The sequence below is a fragment of the Sorex fumeus genome, unplaced genomic scaffold, assembly GCF_029834395.1.
Source record: "Sorex fumeus unplaced genomic scaffold, SorFum_2.1 ptg000098l, whole genome shotgun sequence".
In the NCBI taxonomy this organism is placed as follows: domain Eukaryota; kingdom Metazoa; phylum Chordata; class Mammalia; order Eulipotyphla; family Soricidae; genus Sorex; species Sorex fumeus.
The window spans coordinates 18,490,019-18,508,127 of NW_026606155.1; the positions used below are offsets into that span (position 1 = coordinate 18,490,019).

The 18,109-nt window shown below is 49.4% G+C and overlaps 1 protein-coding gene across 1 annotated transcript in view; it reads right to left on the reverse strand.

Annotated features, from left to right (window-relative positions):
- The window catches only part of ADCK1 (aarF domain containing kinase 1), a 94,028-nt gene extending 84,820 nt beyond the window's left edge, over positions 1–9,208 (reverse strand). Inside the window, exons 1-3 of the mRNA XM_056133723.1 lie at positions 9,094–9,208; positions 4,275–4,420; positions 1,782–1,865 (exon numbers count right to left, since the gene is read on the reverse strand). Coding sequence (XP_055989698.1) covers positions 1,782–1,865; positions 4,275–4,409 — 219 coding nt within the window. The 5' untranslated portion in view covers positions 4,410–4,420; positions 9,094–9,208. The remainder of the gene's footprint in view (positions 1–1,781; positions 1,866–4,274; positions 4,421–9,093) is intronic.
- Positions 9,209–18,109: the final 8,901 nt, after the last annotated feature.

The following is an 18,109-nucleotide window of genomic DNA, read 5'->3' on the forward strand; positions in this document are numbered from 1 at the left end:
AAACAACAGAACCGTAAGCACTGCCCTCCCATTGCTCATTAATTTGCTCGAGCAGGCACCAGTAATGGCTCCATTGTGAGACTTGTTGTTAACTGTGTTTGGCATATCGAATACGCCACGGAGAGCTTGCCAGGCTCTGCTGTGCAGACGAGATACCCTCAGTAGCTTGCCGGACTCTCTGAGAGAGATGGACAAATCAAACACGGGTCTGCCGTGTGCAGGGCAAACGCCCCACCCACTGTGCTACCCCAAACAAGGACGGGAGAAACAAAACAGTAACAAAAAAATCATGGCAGAGCCAGGGGTGTGGGCAAAGTAGTCAAGTACATGCCACACATGTGCAAGACCCTGGGTTTCATCCCCAGAAAGTGTGGTCCTGGAGATCCCCGAGAATCACCAGGAATGGTCCCCACACAAGAGGGGGGGCGGGGGGAGAAGAAGAACAGTATTGTAGTTACATTCCTTGTAAGGGTCAATATTTGTTAGTGACACAGACTCAGGTCTTTGCTGTGATGCATAAGATTTGCTTTGAAGTATTCTGGCACGAAATAAATTAAGATAAAATAAATGAAGGAAGGAAACGGAGGAGCAGAGGAAGCGAGAGTGGCGGTCTGGATACATTTCCGAAGCTGCGAGACAGCTCCAGAGGGGCTCGTCAGACTACTCTCTCTCTCCCTGCTAATGGGCGAGATTTCAATCAGGAAAAGTTTAAATAAGAGTTTGGAAATTAATTATCCCACCCGCAGAGGATGATGGAGGAGAACATGGCTGGATAGGGGGAGATATGTGGGCTGAGGGCAGGAAGGCAACCAGGAGTTTTCTTCCTTCCGTTGCTTTTGTGGAGGGGCCATCCCTGGCAGAACTGGACCCAATGTGAGCTGGGGAGCTCCCGCTCTGGGGGCCAACAGGGCTGTACTGGGCAGCGCAAGGACACAGAGGGTCACACAGTGTCTGGATGAGAACGCGGGTACAAGCTCTAACACAAATCATCTCCCACCGCCCTAGGGCTGGGAATTATCTCAGAGGCCAAGAAAACTCCAAACTGAGAGCAAACACCCTAGATGCATCTCCGGAGAAACCCAAGGTCGCCAGACCCGACACCACTGGCATGGAACAAAAAATGCCCTGTGGATGTGTCCACTCACCAGGATCATGGCATCAGAATCAAGCACTGTGTTGAGGGTGAGGACAGGGTGTTGGGCCAGTGGCTCTGTGCAAGGCTCTACTCAGCCTTCAGGACAGGAAAGCAATGAGGCTCTTCCCATTGGGCTGTCTGTGGGGTTCAGCCTGACATGGCAGCCTGGAAGCCAACCTTGTTCTCTCAAGCACACAATCTCCTCTCTTGAGGCCTCCCAAATGCTTGCAAACACCCCCCACACACACACACCCACACACAACACACCAGCCTCCCCAGCCATGTCCTGCAGAGGCCCAGGACCTCAGGGCCCCAGGATCCAGCCTGATGTCAGCCTCACAGCCCAGCCCCCCTGCAGGAAAACTGCAAGTGGTGGAGGAGAGGCACACGGCGTGTGTACATACACACACACACACACACACACACACACACACACATACACAGAGCAAATAGTAGAGGAAAGGCACATGGCACACACACACACACACACACACACACACACACACACACTTTACACAAGCCCGGCCCAGCTGGTTCCCGGCAAATGGTACGGTAGAGGCACATGGTGTGTGCACATGCGCACACACGCATACGCATACACACATACACACACACACAGCCCAGCTGGTTTCCACCAGTCCCTTACCTGGGATCGCAGCTGCTCGTACTCCTCAGAGCCATAGGGGACGCTCCTCAGGGAGGTAAGGTAGTCGTAACTGATGACAGCTGTCTGTGAGCCAAGGAAGATAGGGGTTTAGCACCAGACAAGGGAATCTGCGCCCAAGGCCCCCCTGCCCGGGACATGTCTACTAAGGGGAGGGTCCATCCTGAGGGGACTCTGCCTCCTTCTCGGCCTGGCTGGCTTCTTCCTGGCCATCGGGGCTTTGGAAATGCCACCGAAGACAGTCCCTCTCGAGTTGCCCCATGCCAAAAACTCTCAGTTGTCAAGATGAGCCGGACACCACCTCATTCATTTGCTGAGGGATGGTCTCCACTCGGCTAGAATTTCCACAGGACCAGGTCCTTCCTGCTTCTCCTCACAGCAGATACTCAGTACCGGGATGGACGCTGCAGGGTGAACCGATGCTCCCTCCCATATCACCAGTAAATGTGGGACAGGCCTGTTTCCTCTAAGAGCATAGGTTTTGGTCCTCTCCTTGGAGAAGCCTCGGGGATGAACTAGTCCGAACCTTCCTTTGTTAATAACCGAACAACTGAGGCCCCTATAAGTTGAAGGTACACTACAACCTACAGATACAGGGAGAGAAGTCCCTTCCCGACCTCTGCCCCAAGAGCATCATTCCATCTGACAGATTCTCGCCTGACGCCATTCACAGATCATGGGTCTGGCCCCTAGCCACAAGCAAGGCCTGGTCACTGAGCAGTGTCCGGCCCAGAAGAACACGAGCCTAGTGCTCGCTGGGAAGCAGTGATTATGACATCCAGAGCTCCAGCACCCATGGCCACTTCTCACAGGGCTTCTTCTGCCGAGGTCCCCCAGTCACCTGAGTCATACAGTAGCCAGCTTGAAATATTCTTCAGGAGCTAGAGAGAACGGCAGATCAAGTGTTTGCCTTGCACATGGCTGACCCCAGACTGAAACCTGGTACCCCAGATGGTCTCCAGAGAGCTGCCAGGAGTAATCTCTGAGCACAGAGCCAGAAAGAAGGCTTGAGCACTACTCAAAAAAAAAAAAAAAGCTAAAAAAAAAATTTTAACAAGAACAATAATAGATTGCTTTCTGACCAAGGATGCAGACACGACTCCATTAAAGATGAATTCAGGTGGGTCTAATCAATTCTACTCCCAAAGCATAGAAGACCACAGGGCCATACTGGACCTTTCCGAAAGTCCTCAGTCAATACTTGAGAATCCTGCTCTGATGCCTGTTCACCTACTTGTCAGCCGTGGGTGTCTACTCAGAGTACCCTAAAGGTTCAGGTAACACGCACAGGCCTCCCCTCTGGGCCAGACTTGACAACACCAAGGAAATGGTTAGGGAACCATCCCACAGACTGCCATCTAGGTACCTCTACCTAGGGGGAGAATGGATGAGCTCATCCCACACACAAAGGCGAGGGGAAGGGGCCAGAGAGATAGATCAGGCAGGAGGCCCGGGATCAATCACCTGCACTGCGTGGTCCCCCAAGCACAGTAGGTGTGATCGAAAGAAAAAACAGACTAAAAAAAAATAAAATGCAGAGGGGAAGCCTGTGACCATCTACCCACCAAAAGGCCATTATATGGGAATGTCTGGGGCCACCACTGTCGGCAAAATTAAAGGAGAGGGACTGGAGTGATAGTACAGCGGATAAGGCTCTTGCCTTGCACAAGGCCGACACGGGTTCGATTCCCTGCATCCCATATGGTCTCCCCAGCACTGCCAGGAGTGATTCCTGAGTGCAGAGCCAGGAGTAACCCCTGAGCATCGCTGGGTGTGACCCAGAAAGCAGATAAATAAATAAATAAATAAATAAATAAATAAAAATTAAAGGAGAGGGCCAGGATATGGGATGCAACTCTAGTGGCAAAACACGTGCCAGGCTCCAGGTTCAGTCCCCGGCACTGCAAGTCTCCCACCCGCCTCCCCCACCAGGTACTGTCCAGGTGGCCCCTGAGGACCAACTGGTATAACACTCTCACATATAACAATCCAAAAAAAAGAAAAACGATCACACCCAACAATGTTCATGAGTCACAGAGGAAAAAGAAAAACTCAAAGGATCAAATATTCAGCTCAGGTTCTTAGTTCAGGAGAAGGCTGAAGCAACCCCCAAAATTCCCAAAGCCCCTGATGCTCTGAGTATGGGCCAGGCAGAAACGGTTCACCCCAGTTCCCAGGGCAGGCAGAGCCCAGGTGCTGGGGCAGAATCAAGCCAAGCTGGACCATGGCCTCTGCTTGGCGCCCGGGGTTGGGGGTCTGTTGCTGGAATCTGCAGTGGACCCTGACCCCTGACAGCATGGGGAGCCTGCACACAGCGTCCCCACCATCTCTACCAGAAACGCCCCAACGGGAAGTGTGGCACGTGGGTCTGCAGTGCAGGTCACGTGGGGTCATGGCGCATCCAGCCATCAGGTGTCTGAACACTGCACACAACCAGCAGTTTCTCTGATGCCCCCAGATGAGAGGGATACCTACCGTGGCCACGGCCCTGCCCACCCTGACAGCGCCAAAGTCGTTAGGGTCCAAGTATTTGTTGCCGTAGTAGTAGAAGCCAGAGGTGGCAAGAGCCACGCCGGTCCATGAAGCGAGCTTGACGGCCCTTCTGGCCATGTCCCCAGCCCCTGCGGCAGGACAGAAGAGAGGAAGAGTTAGGCGTGTCCAGAGGAGTACCTGCCTCCCAGGAAGGAGGCCTGGGGGGATCATGAGCACTGCATGGCCCCCTCACTCCCGGAGCACCACCAGAGTGACCCCTTGAGCACTGAGTGAGGAACAGCCCTTAGCCCTGTCAGCGGCAGCCCCAAACATGAAACAAACAACAGAGAAAGAACTACCTTCCTGTCAGGGCCCAGGCAGGAGCCTGTGTCTAAGATGCCTGAGTTTGATGCCTGGCCCTTCAACACTGCTGCAGGCGATCCTAGTGGGTCCCTATGTAGTGGGCCCAAGCACGGAACTGCTGGCCAGGCCCAAAGAAAACTCACTTTAACCAGAGCAGCTCAAGCTGGAGAGAGTGAGTGTACAGGGGTTGTGGCAGGTGTCTTGGAAGCTGCAGACCCTGCCCACCTGTACCATATGGTCCCCTGAGCCCCACCAGGGGTCACTCTGAACAGAGAGCCAGCAACAGCCACTGAGCGGCAGCAAATGTGACCCGCATCCCCGCCCCCAAAACAGTTTCCTCGTTAGAACAATAAATAGAGCTTCAGACCCCAATTCTGCCGCTTAATAAATTGTCTGATCCTGGGCCATTTTCTGAACCTCGTGTGCCTCAGTTTCCTCATTTGGAAAACTAGGTGATTCTTCGAACACTGCTGGAATAAAATGAAATCAGTTCTCAAGAACGCTTAGCGCACTCCAGCTCTCAAGATGTTCATTCTCCAACAGTGACAGGCACTGTTGTAGGAACAGGGGAGAAAGGGAACCGAACCGGGTCCTGCCAAATGCTACTTAACACTCCAGAAGACAAGACAGGTCCTAAGCAAACAGATAATTCACAACAGCACTGGAGGGGAGGTGCTGGATCGAGCCCAGTGACTTTAACATGTGAAGCACGCATTAAAGTGATGTACTAACTTAGATTCTATTTTACCGTTTTCTATACTTTCTATTTTTCCCATCTGTTCAGCTTCTTTCTCCCTTTCTTTCTGGACTTGGTACTTCTTTCCCTTCTTTCCCTAATCCAGGATTTTTTCTTTCTTTCTTTTTTTTTTTTTAGTGGAGGGGGGCACAACTATTGTGATCACTCAACCATCACAGCACAAAGCCAGAAGCAACCACAGATGATACCTAAAGTGAATGGTGGGGGGAAGAGGGCCCCCAGAAAGATAGTACAGCAGGTAGGACCTTTGCCCCGCATGCAGCTGACCCAGATTCTATCCCCAGCACCCCACATGGTTCCCCCGAGCACCACTAGGAGTAACCCCTCAGTACCATGGGTGTGACCAGAAACAAAAGTAAATAAATAAATAAAGTGAATGTTGGGGCCACGTTCGGCTGAACCCTGGCTGAACACAGGCAGGTACTCCTCAAGCATTTACTGAATAATATAAACTCTACCTCACAGGTACCCAGGAGAGAATCACATGCCCAAGCCAACGGTTCTCTGGCCATCCTTGCCCCATCACTGCCCCCCAGCCCCGCTGTCCCTGAACCCCATCCTCCCGAGGCACCATCTTCAAGACCAGAGGTCCCCAAACTATGGCCCCCTTTTCAGAAAATCACTCAGCTCCCCTGGAAATCGAACAGAAAGTGCCTTGGACCAACTGCACCTGAGGTCACCCCTGTACCCCTGGAACTGATCTAGCCCCCTGAGCGAGGGAGGCACTGGCCACTCTGGGAAATGCTGCTCCAGACCCTTCCCTGGAGGCTCTGAGGTTACCCAGGCCCCTGAGACCACCTCACGAGAGGAAGTGGCCCAGCTAGGCAGGCACCTCCCAGTCTGGGTATTTCGCGCACATGTCCTCAGTACTAAAAGCGGTGGATACTGAAGAACCTCAAGTAGATGATAGAGAAGCCAAATGGTGTCTAAACAGAGCTGGAGCTTTCCATAAGGTGTCCAGGCATCTTTAACATGCAAATGAGGCGCTTCCCTGGGTATTTTAAGAGACCCTGTCAGCTGTGAAACATGTCTGTCAATGAAAAACACCTTCCATGATGAATGAATGAATGAATCCCTAGAGCGCTGTCCCCGCCTCCACCGCTTTCCACACAGCCCACTGCGGGGAGCTCTGGGAGGGGAGCAGAGCTCAGGGCACCAGCACCTGGCAACAGGATCACTAGGTCAAAAGCCCTTTGCACTCAGAGCCTGAGTCCACACAACCCAGGGAGACTCGACCTGTTCCCCCAACAAGGAAGGGAGACCATGAGTCACCTGACCCCGGCCGCTCAGCCTTTACAGGACAGAGGAAGAACTTGAACCCAGCCCTCCTAAACAGGGACTCTGGCCCCTGTTCACAAGGAACCACAGCGATGCCTGTCAGCAGACTCCTTCATCTCTAAACAGTCCCAGGCACGAAGACCCTGCTCAGAGCCCAGCAAATCAGCCACATGTCCCAAGGTGCCAGAAACAAGGGGTTTGGGGACTGGAGTGATAGCACAGCAGGCAGGGCGTTTGTTTGCCTTGCATGTGGCTGACCCAGGTTCGATTCCCAGCATCCCATAGGGTCCTCCCCCCACCCCCCAGCACCGCCAGGAGTAATTCCTGAGTACATGAGCCAGAAGTAACCCCTGTACATCGCCAGGTGTGACCCAAAAAGAAAAAAGAAGAAAAAAAAACAAGGGGTTTGGATGAGTGAGCCATGCAGGAGGGCTCTGACTGTCAAGTTACTAAGAAGGCTGGAATGGTCTCCCTCGACCAAAGAGAATGCACGGCAGGTCATGAAACAAGGTGCCAGGGAAGTCTGGGAGTTCTACCCACAGGGAAGTGATGGCCAAGTGATGTGTCCATCCCATGCACAGGGAAGGACGGGGCGGGGGGAGGAACAAAACCTCACTGCTAATGAATAGCCCTGCCATATACCCTTCACCTGTTGCCTCTCCATCCCCGCTCCCCCAGCTGACTCCACTGAGCTGGGGGTCCCTGAAACTGCAGAGTGAGCACAAACACCGCCCTTCTCCTCCAGACTATTAGGCAAATGGGCATGGATGCCCCTGCTCCTAAAACTGGCACAGACTCAACAATGGGGATGGAGACAGTGATTGGGTTTTCAGGGAAACCTGGTGACTGACATGGATTGAACAAAAAACACAGAAGAGGGCCAGAGAGACAATACAAAGCACATGCCTTACATGCAACTGTCAGGTTCGATCTGAGCACTACACATAGGGCCAGGAGTGATGATCCCTGAGCACAGAACCAGGAGAAAGCCCTGAGCACCACCAGATATAGACCCCCCCCACCCCCCACCCCTGGACTAAAAACCAATCTAGAGAACACAGAGCAAAAAATATTGGATACACTGGGCCCTCAGCTGGGTCACCAGAGTCCCAAGAGGTTGGAGTCCCAGGAGGAAATGCCCAAAGCAAAAACTATTAGCTTCTGAGTCCCCTGTACAACAAGAAAATCAGTGTGAATCAGAAAAACACGAAAGACAAAAAGTCAACTCTCCCAACAGAGCTCAAGTCAGATCCGTTTGAGAAATGGTCAAGTGACTGGGACACAACATAGAATGTGTTATCACCCAAGAAAAGGGTTATGTATAGACAACACACAGACCTACAGAAGGGACAGGAAGGCGCAGGCTGAACCAAACCATGAAACAAACAAGCTGACACAACCAGGGAAGAGTTGGTGCTTTAAGTTCACAGAATGTTTTCCTGTAAAACAGTAACACTCATCTGTCCAGCCGCTATCATAAGGCCTCAGAGCAAGGCAGACGCGCAGCCTTGCTCCCCACCACATCCCTCTTTATTAGCAAACTTGGAGGGTGGGGTTCAAGGAGTGTATAAAGCACCTGCTGTTGGATGCTGCCTCTGAAAAACTTTGAGAACTACTGTGATGAGAAACTGCTTAAAGATAGCGTGTAAAGGGCCAGAGAGAAAGAGAGAGAGAGAGAGCGTGCACAGGAGATTCAATCCCTGGCATCATATTAAGCACTGCCAGGTATGGTTTGGGCATGCCCCAGTTCCCCCTGGAGAAGCCCAAAATGCAAGAATGTGTGAAGGCACATGTGAAGCGGGAAATTCACTTCAACACAGCAAAGATTTCTCAGCACCCACCAAAGCAAGCGCCAAGCCTCGGGGACGTGGGCAAGGAAATCCGGAGAGTGAAAGGACTACCCACCTTGTTAGAAAGGGAATGCCACTGAACCTGGGGGCAGAGAGCTGTACAGGTGCGATCTGAAGGCTGCGGGAGAGAGGAGAGAGAGACAGAGAGGGAGGGACAGAGACAGAGAGAGACGGAGAGACAGAGGAGAGAGGAGAGACCGAGACAGAGAACAGTGCCAGCAGGAAGTGGAGCTGGGTGCAGAGTCCTACCAGGTGCGGACACCCCCCAAACGCAGGCAGAGGACAAGAGAGGTGATCGGTGGTCCCCTGGTCTGGCCCAGACCACGACCCCGCCCCGGCCGCCCCTCCGGGGGCGCTTCTGCAGAGCTCCCCTGCTGCCCTCCTCTAGGTCCAGCTGCACCGGCCGGCCGGTGAGCGCGGAGGGGGCGGGGCACTGCCCGCCGGCGGAACACGTGCGGGGTGACAAGGTCGCCAGGTCACAGGCCGGCAAGGGGCAGGGGCCGGCGGGGGGCCCCCCAGCGTCTACACGGAGCGCCCAGGCCGGCTCCCTCCGCGCCGCGGCCACCCTACTCACCCCGAGGCCGGCCGGGCAGCCGGGGATTCGCCGGGAACTCGGCTCGTCGCCACCCGTGAGGCCGGGGCGGGGCCGGGCGCCGCGGGGGCTGCCGGGACTTGTAGTCCAGCCCGGCTCCCCGCCCCCACCCCGGGGCTGGGACGCTGGTACTTTCGGCCCAGCACCACCACCTGCCCCCCAGCACACCCCACCCTCGGCGTCCTGGAGGGGCTTGTTTCTCTGCAGGGGCTGCGGATACCGGGCTTTTCATGACATTGACTTCAGGAGGCTTTCGAAACGGGGTCAGTTGGGTGGGAGAGTTGTAGGTGTGCGTGCTTTAAAGAACAGCAATGGCACAGAAGAGAAGAAAAAAAACTTACTGACGGCTCTCGGTCATTATTGCAGGAGAAGAAAACTGGTAGAGGAGTGGCCGGGGTCATGGACAGTACGTGGGTAGGGCGTTTGCCTTGCACGCCCCAGACCCAGGCTCCATCCCTGGCATCCCATATGGTCCCTGAGTGCAGAGCCAGGAATAGCCCTGGTGCGTTGCGTTGCTGGGTGTGGCCCAGAATCACAAAAATAACAACAAGAACTACTGGACAAAACAAATTTAAATTTATTTATTTATTTATTTAAATGAATAAATAAAAACTAATTGGGCATAACCTCCTAAGTGGTTAGGAGGAGGGGAAATGTGCTAAGTGGCATCGTGGGAAATGTGTGTGTGCAAAAGATACGCAGGTTGGCTTCATCTTAGAACGTACTCCAGTAAAGACAGCATGAATTTAAAATACCTTAAGTTGAAAACACATTTAATACACTTCAACTACCGAACAGCATAGCTTCAGCCTTACCTTCCTAAAATGTGTAAATACAGAACCCTTGCTACCTTCCTTAAATGTGAAAATACAGAACCCTTATATTAGCCTACCGCTAGGAGAAAGCACGTACCATAAAGCTTTCTTTAATATAATAATATGTTAATTAATTAATATGTAAATAGATATTATTAATATCACAAAATATTGACTAGCTCATGTAATTTTCTCTCTGGTCTCCCAGTATAGTCTGTTCTCCAGTAACAGTAAAAGTGTGCTAATTAGTCAAAGGGATAGTACAGCAGGTGAGTTGCTTGGCATCCATATAGCTGACCCACGTTTGATTCTTAGCACTGGATCTGATCCTCCAAAGACTGCAAGAAATGATGCCTGAGCATCAGGAATAAGCCCTGGACTCGTCGTATGTCCCTCTGTCTCCCCCAAAGCAAGATACCAATGTGCTGATATGTTAGTCTTACTTGTCTTCTACATTCATTCATTGACCTTTTGATCGCAGATTAGTTCTTACCAAATGACATATAAACTGTGTGAAAATTCATAAAAAGAAGCCAGAGAGACAGTATAGTGTGTAAAGCTCTTACTTTGCATGCAGCTGGTGTGGAATAGATCTCCAGTTCCACATGTGTTCCCCTAGCACCACCAGAAATAATCCCTGAGCACAAAGTCAAAAGTAGGCCCTGAACACTGCCAGGTGTGACCTAAAAATTTTAAAATTAAATTTTAAAATTAACTTTCAAACTTTGATAAGTCTGGGGAAAAACTTTGAAAAAATTGGACAGTATTAAATTTAAGAGTTTCTTTTCACTAAAAACTGTTTAAAACAAAGACAGGTCCACAAACTGAGATTTCTAAGGCAGGACAAAGGAAACAGTTGTCCAGAGTTTAATCACAGCCCACACCGTCTACAACATGCAACTTATAGGTGTCAAGATTTGTAAAGACTGAATAACTTCCAAATAGTGTGAGAAGCATTATAAGAGGTCTGAACAGAAAAGGAACATAAATATATATAGAAACATAAATATAAAAACATAAATATAAATCTAATATAAATATAAAACATAAATATAAATCTAATATAAATATAAAACAAATATAAAAATGTCTATAGGAACATAAATATAAAAGCAGAATATTAACACAAACATAAAAACAATATTAATTTTGCACAGAAGATTTTGAGATGTTATATAAACCAGAAATTGACTTGGAGGAAAATAATTAAAGGCTGTATAGGGATCTTCAGAATGGAGTTGGTGAATAGCCTGGGCACAGGGAAAGTCATAGAAAAAAAAAAGCTTAAAGTTGCATGAAAAGACAGTAACAAATAAAGACATACTAATTAAAACTGGGAAATGGATAAAGTGCTTGTCTTGATTGCAGTCAACCTGGTTCAAATCCCCAGCAGCACCACATGTGGTTCCCAGGAGCACTGTCAGAGATTGCTTCTGTGCATAGAGCCAGGAACAGCCCCTGTGCAACATCAGGTGTGGTCCCACAGCACCTCCCAAAATGAACAGTATAAAACCACAGAGAAATGCCAGAATGAGGGGCTGGAGTGAGAGTACCGTGGGTAAGGTGTTTACCTGCACGTGGTTGACCTGGGTTCAATCCCGGCATCCTATACGGTCCCCTGAGCACCGCCAGGAGTAATTCCTGAGTGCAGAGGCAGGAGTAATACCTGAGCATTTCCAGCTGTGACCCAAAAAGCAAAAAAAAAAAAAAAAAAAGAATGAATATATTAAAACCACAATATCTTTTTTCACAATTGAACCCTTAAATTAAACTATAAATGTGTTGCTAGCAGTTAACCTTCAGGATAGGAAGAGGGTGGGGTATGGTTAGAGTATTTTACTCTACTCCTAATGCCCTGATGTAGTATTTGATCTTTTACTGTATCACTGCCATCCTGTTGTTCATCGATTGCCTCGAGCAGGCCCCAGTAACGTCTCCTTCATCCTAGCCCTGGGATTTTAAAAAGTGCCACATTCGAGCCTCTTTCAGGGTCAGGAGAATGAGACTCATCATTGTTACTGGTGTTTGGCATATTGAGTACACCACGGGGAGTTTGCCAGACTCTGCCGTGTGGGTAGGATACTTTTGGTAGCCTGCCAGGTTCCCCAGAGTAAAAACTAGATAATAAGATGTCTTTTTGATCTTTTACAATAAATATATATCATTTTATAATTTTTAAGTGATTCTTTAAAAACCTTTTGCAGACTTTTGGGTTTACATGGTATGTTGTATAGGTTCATTTAAATTCATTCTTTCCTGAAATCTCAAGAAACTGACAGAAAAGAAATGAAAAAGGAGATATAATCCAAAGGGCAGAAGAGAGTAGATAACAATCTATAAGAAGAATCAAAAGGTAACTATGGGATGCTCCAAGAGAGATCAGTGAAGTCAGTGCCTGCAGCCCAGTGTCAGAAAGTCTGATTTCAGAGTCGAGGGGGGGACCCAAGAGGAGATCTGACCTCCCTAGTTCCACAGGTGCCCTGTGGTTAACAGCTAGCACCAAGAAGCTGTTCATAGTGAGCCCAGATTCTGTCAGAATCACCTGCTGGACTTTAACAAGCCTCCTGGGCCACACCTGGACCTTCCAGACCCTTTTCTGGGTTTCCCACACGGTGGTTTTTGATAGAACTCTCCAGGGTATCGCAATGCACACTGAAGGTAAAAGGTCTGATATAACAGTTCAGGAACCATATTTGAACAGTATGACTCACTGCAAATGTTTTAACTTGGCAGAATTTTTCATCCTGATGGAGAGTTAATATTGATAAGATGGGTGCCGGAGCTATAGTATAGCAGGCAGGGCACTTGTCTTGCAATGCAGCCAACCTGGGTTTAATCCCTTGTATATGCCTCCCCCTTCCTCCCCGCCCCAACCCCACCAGGAGTGATCCCAGAGCCAAAAGTAAGCCCTGAGCTCCACCAGGTGTGGCCAAAATAAAAACATTAGAAGATGGTGATTGTGCTTTGGCAGCTGAAAATTACTGAGCAAATGTTTCACTTAAAACCTGGACGAACCTAGGGGCTGGAGCAATAGCACAGTGGGTAGGGCATTTGCCTTGCACACGGCTGACCCGGGTTCGATTCCCAGCATCCCATATGGTCCCCTAAGCATCTCGCCAGGTGTGACCAAAAAAAAAGAAAAAACTTGAGTCAGCCCAGGAATTGGGGTTTGGGATGGAAACATCCCAAATATGGTGGTGGGAAGATGTAATGGTGGGATTGGTGTTTGAATATTAAATGAACTACCTTATAAAATAAAAACATTAATTTAAAAAATAATTTTTAAAAAAAACTGGACCGACCTAAGGACAGTAAAGATAAGGACCAGGAGTAACATGCCACATGCTGGGGGGAAAGGCAGTTGGGATGGAGAAGGGACCACTAAGTAAATGATGATTGGAGGGCTCAACCGGATGGGAGATATGTGCTAAAAGTAGACCAACAACCAAATATGATTTCCTCTTAGTATCTGTATTGCAAATCATAATGCCCAACATTAGAGAGAAAGAAGGATTGTACCTGTCCTTGGGAGGCAGCGAGTTGGGATGGGGTGGGGGTGGCAGGAGAAACGCTGGGAATAATGGTGGTGGAAAATGTGCACTGGTAGAGGGATGGGTACTGAGCATTGTATGACTGAAACATAATCTTGAAAGTTTGTAACTGTATCTCATGGAGCAGGGAGGGCATTTGCATTGCATGTGGTCAATCCAGGTTCAACCTGTGCTGACTCGGATGTGGCGAGAAAGGGACCCTCCTTCACTGCTGGTGGGAATGCCGACTGGTTCAGCCCTTTTGGAAAACAGTATGACCGATTCTCAAAAAATTAGAAATTGAGCTCCCATTTGACCCAGCAATACCACTCTTGGGAATATATTCCAGAGAGGCAAAATAGTATAGTCAAAGTGACATCTGCACTTGTTTGTTCATTAGAGCACTGCATACAACAGCCAGAATCTGGGAAAAAATCCGAGTGCCTGAGAACAGATGACTGGTTAAAGAAACTTTGGTACATCTACACAATGGAGTACTGTGTAGCTGTTAGAAAAGATGAAGTCCAGAGGTATGGTGCGGCCAGCAGGTCAATCTGTACCTGTGAGGCGAGTGCATCAGCAGCCTGATGACACCGTCAAACTTTCAGATACCCCAAAATTGCTGCTGTGCCTTTTGCCAGACCCCAAAAACTTGGGGCAAAGTTTACCAAGAAAGTAAAAGGCCAAAAGTTAGGTATGTGGGAGACACACCTAAAAACCACCTCTGGCTTAACTGTATAATTGGAAGCATGGCCTCTCTGGTTCCTGATCAAACTGCTTAACAGCCATGATCCCAGAGACTCAGAAACGAATCTCAGAACCTAAGGCAGAAACGTGTCCTGTTCCTGCAGTAGGTTACTGGCGCTGGGCCACTCCAGGTGGAAATAGGTTTCGTGCTTGGGTCTGTTCCCCCTGGCGACCCAGTGACCACCATCCTCCAGGGGCCACTGGACAGTCAGGTTTGGGCCTGCAGTGACGAGACATGCGGGGCCTCACCAGATGCGGGTGGAACCGGCCCTTTCCTCCCCATCTGAACAAGACCCTGAGTCACCGCCTACAAACGACCTCTCTGGTGCCTGATCAAGCTGATTAATGGTCATGATTCCAGAGACTCAGAAACAAATCTCGAAACCCAGCGGCTTTTGGCAGAAATACGTCTGGACTGCATACAAGATGGCTGCCGCCTCAGAGCTTATAGGAAAGCCAGGTAGAAAAGATGAAATCATGAAATTTACATACAAGTGGGACTACATGGAAAGTATCATGCTAAGCAAAATGAGTCAGAAATAGAGGGACAGACATAGATTGCATTCATCTGAGGAACATAAAGTAACAAAATAGGAGACTAGCTCCCAAGAATAGCAGAGATGAAAGAAGAAAACCGGCTGGAGGGCCCCACAGCTCCTGGAGAATGCTCTAGGCTCCAAACAGAGCTGATATCACCGGGAGGTCCCAGATGGGGTAGGTGCTGCCGTCCCACCTTCTCCAGATGGAATCCCAGTGACCATGAGCTTCTACAAGCATGGCTCTGGCATGCGGGTACCAGGACATTTTTTCCGAACTGCACAGCCACTTACACGGCCACATAACGTTTCCTTATATGCAAAGAGATCAATGGAAAGTAAATGACCCTGCCACAGAGGCAGGATGGGACGAGGGGATGAGGGGCAGGAGGAATACTGGGACCCGTGGTGGTGGAAAATGGGCACTGGTGGAGGGATGAGTGTTTGATCATTGTACAATTGAAACCCAAGCACAAAAAATTGTAAATCTACAACTGTACCTCATGGTGTTTCGCTAACAACAATTTTTTTAAAAATGTAAATGATGGAGAATGGGCACTGGTGGAGGGATGGGTATTGGATCATTGTATAACTGAAACCCAAGCACAAAAATTTGTAAGTCTACAATTGTACCTCATGGTGTTTCACTAATAAAATTTTTTTTAAAAAATACCAAAAAAAGAATAGCCGAGATAAGAACCAGGAGGTTTATTCCATGGCTTGGAGGTCAGCCACACATGCTAGGGGAAAAGGCAGCCTCAGGCAGAGAAGGGAGCACCAAATAAAGGGTGTTGGGAGGATCGTCCCAGGATGGGAGAAGCATACTGAAAGTAGACTATAGACCGAACATGGTTGCCACTCAGTGCCTCTTTTGCAAACCACAGCACCCAAAAGGAGAGAGAAAACAAAAGAACAAAAGGAAATGCCCTCCCACAGAGGCAGGGTGGGGGGGATGAGGGGAGTGATACTGGGATCCGTGGTGGTGGAAAATGGGCACTGGTGGAGGGATGGGTACTTGACCATTGTATAATTGAAACCCAAGCACAAAAATTTGTAAGTCTACAACTGTACCTCATGGTGTTTCACTAATAAAATTTTTTTAAAAATCCAGGTTCAATTTCCAACATCCCTTATGATCCCCTGAACATTGCCAGGAGTGATTCCTGAGTTCGTAGCTAGGAGTAACCCTTGAGCATTGCCAGGAGAAAGAAAGAAAGAAAGAAAGAAAGAAAGAAAGAAAGAAAGAAAGAAAGAAAGAAAGAAAGAAAGAAGGAAGAGAGAGAAAGAAAAAGAGGAAGGAAGGAAGGAAGGAAGGAAGGAAGGAAGGAAGGAAGCCCAAGGGTGACTCAGTGGCCAAAAGCTCCTGTCTCTCTAATGTGAAGCCATGAGTTATGTCTCCTGTACTCCTCACATGCCCAGAGTGTTCCCAAAGCTCTGCTGTCCACAATCCATGTGGCCTCAACAGTGGGTGATGCCTGGTGCCAGTGAAGTGCATTCCAGCACAGCAACCAAAGAAATCCAGACGAGAGCTTTGGCCAGGACCATGCCCTCCAGAGGTGTGAGCAGGTGTGAGCACACCACAGTGGCCCTCAGAACTAGACTGGGTGCCAGCACTGCAACTAAAATGGCCCCTGGAGAGTACCGTGACCAACTGGGCAAGCACCCCAACCAGATCAGCAGACCCAGCAAACAAATACATGCAGCCCCTGTCATTGCCACAACAAAGGAAAAAGGAGACAGCCCCCAAGATCGAAAATACAAACTCTTCCCTTGACCCCACCCCACCTCTGCTCCCTCGTGTCGGCCCCAAACCCTCTCTTTCCAACCTCGTCTCCCACTCTCCCCACCACAACCTTCACTCTCCCCCAGCAGTACCCCCTGAATCTGCCAGACCGGCCCCTCTCTCAAGAGCCTTACACTTGCTACGTCCCCATATTTTCAAAGGTCTACTCTGTTCCATATCTGGTTGCAACGTCACCCCTCCAGAGAGGCCATCCCTGCTCTCCCTCATCGAACCATCTCCCTCCACATTCCCAAGATTCACCATCCCCTTCTACTGCTTTATTCATCAGTACTTCCCATCACCCATTCATTTGATTTGATGACTTACATCTGTCTCTGACACTCAGCATGAAGTGCCACGAGAACAGGGATGCAGAGCGCCTGGCACACAGGAGGTGCTGAAGGTGAGAAAACAGGTGAGGTCTTTACCCTTGCACCCGCTGTCCCTCGGGAGAAAGAGGCAGACCATAAACCCTCAGAGCACCAGCAAGAAAGTTGTATGACACAGTAAACTCTGAGGGAAAGCAGCACGGGATGTATGTCAGAGCAACTGGACAGTGGCCAGAAATAATGTCCAGCAAATTCTCCTTGAAGGAGCTGTAACATGCTGGAAGAGGTAGTCAGGCTGGGGAAGAAAAGGAAGAGTGTTCCCAGCAGAGGGAACTCTGGGCGCAAACACCCAGGGCTAGGAAAGAGTTTGACACATTTGTGGAAGAGAAAAGTCCCTTGGTTGGTACTGAGAGATGGTGTGGGAGGAGGTAGGAGCCGTAGGTGGAACTGGACCATACGGCCCTGAAGGGCTCATCAATTTGGATTTCAGTACCGGTGCACTGGAAACCACTGACAGGGTTTAAACAGGGACAGGCTATAACCAGAGAAATGAAACTGATGAAGAGAGCTCCAGTGTGATGCATCCTCTTGACAACTCTCAGCCTAAGCTGAGATATTTTGATATAGAAAGAAACAAGCAGGGTATTGGAGCTGGAACGATAGCACAACAAGTAAGGTACTGGCCTTGCATGCAGCTGACCCAGGTTCAATCCCTGGCACCCCAGATAGTCCCCTGAGCAGGAGTGATTCCTGAGTGCAGAGCCAAGAGTAATCCCTGAGCATCGCTAGGTGTGGCCCAAAAAGAAAAAAGAAAAAGAAAGGGTATAAAATCTACTCACTAAGGACCATGAACACTTGGCTGTAGAGAAACCCACACCCAACTCTAGGAGTGAATGTCTCCTTGACTGCATTTTCCTCTGGAGTTTTCCACATCCTTCTTGCAAATGTATCTTTATGTGAAGGGCTGGGGGACAGGGCGGTCTCTCTTCTCTCTCACTTTTCCTTAACTAAAGGTTTTTACTTCTCTGTCCATCTTCTCTAGAAATTCTTTTCAGCAACAAGAATCTGAAAAGGGTGGAACTGGGCCTGCCTCCTTCTGCCATTCTGAGCCCCCCAGGGAATCTCACCCCACCACCTACCCCCATACACGTGGCTGCACTGAGGCTTGGACCGTTCTCCCTCCACAGAATTCTCTTTTGCAAAGTAAAGGTACAGTGTGGACAGAACTGGTAAGCAAAGGTATAGACATTGGACGTTC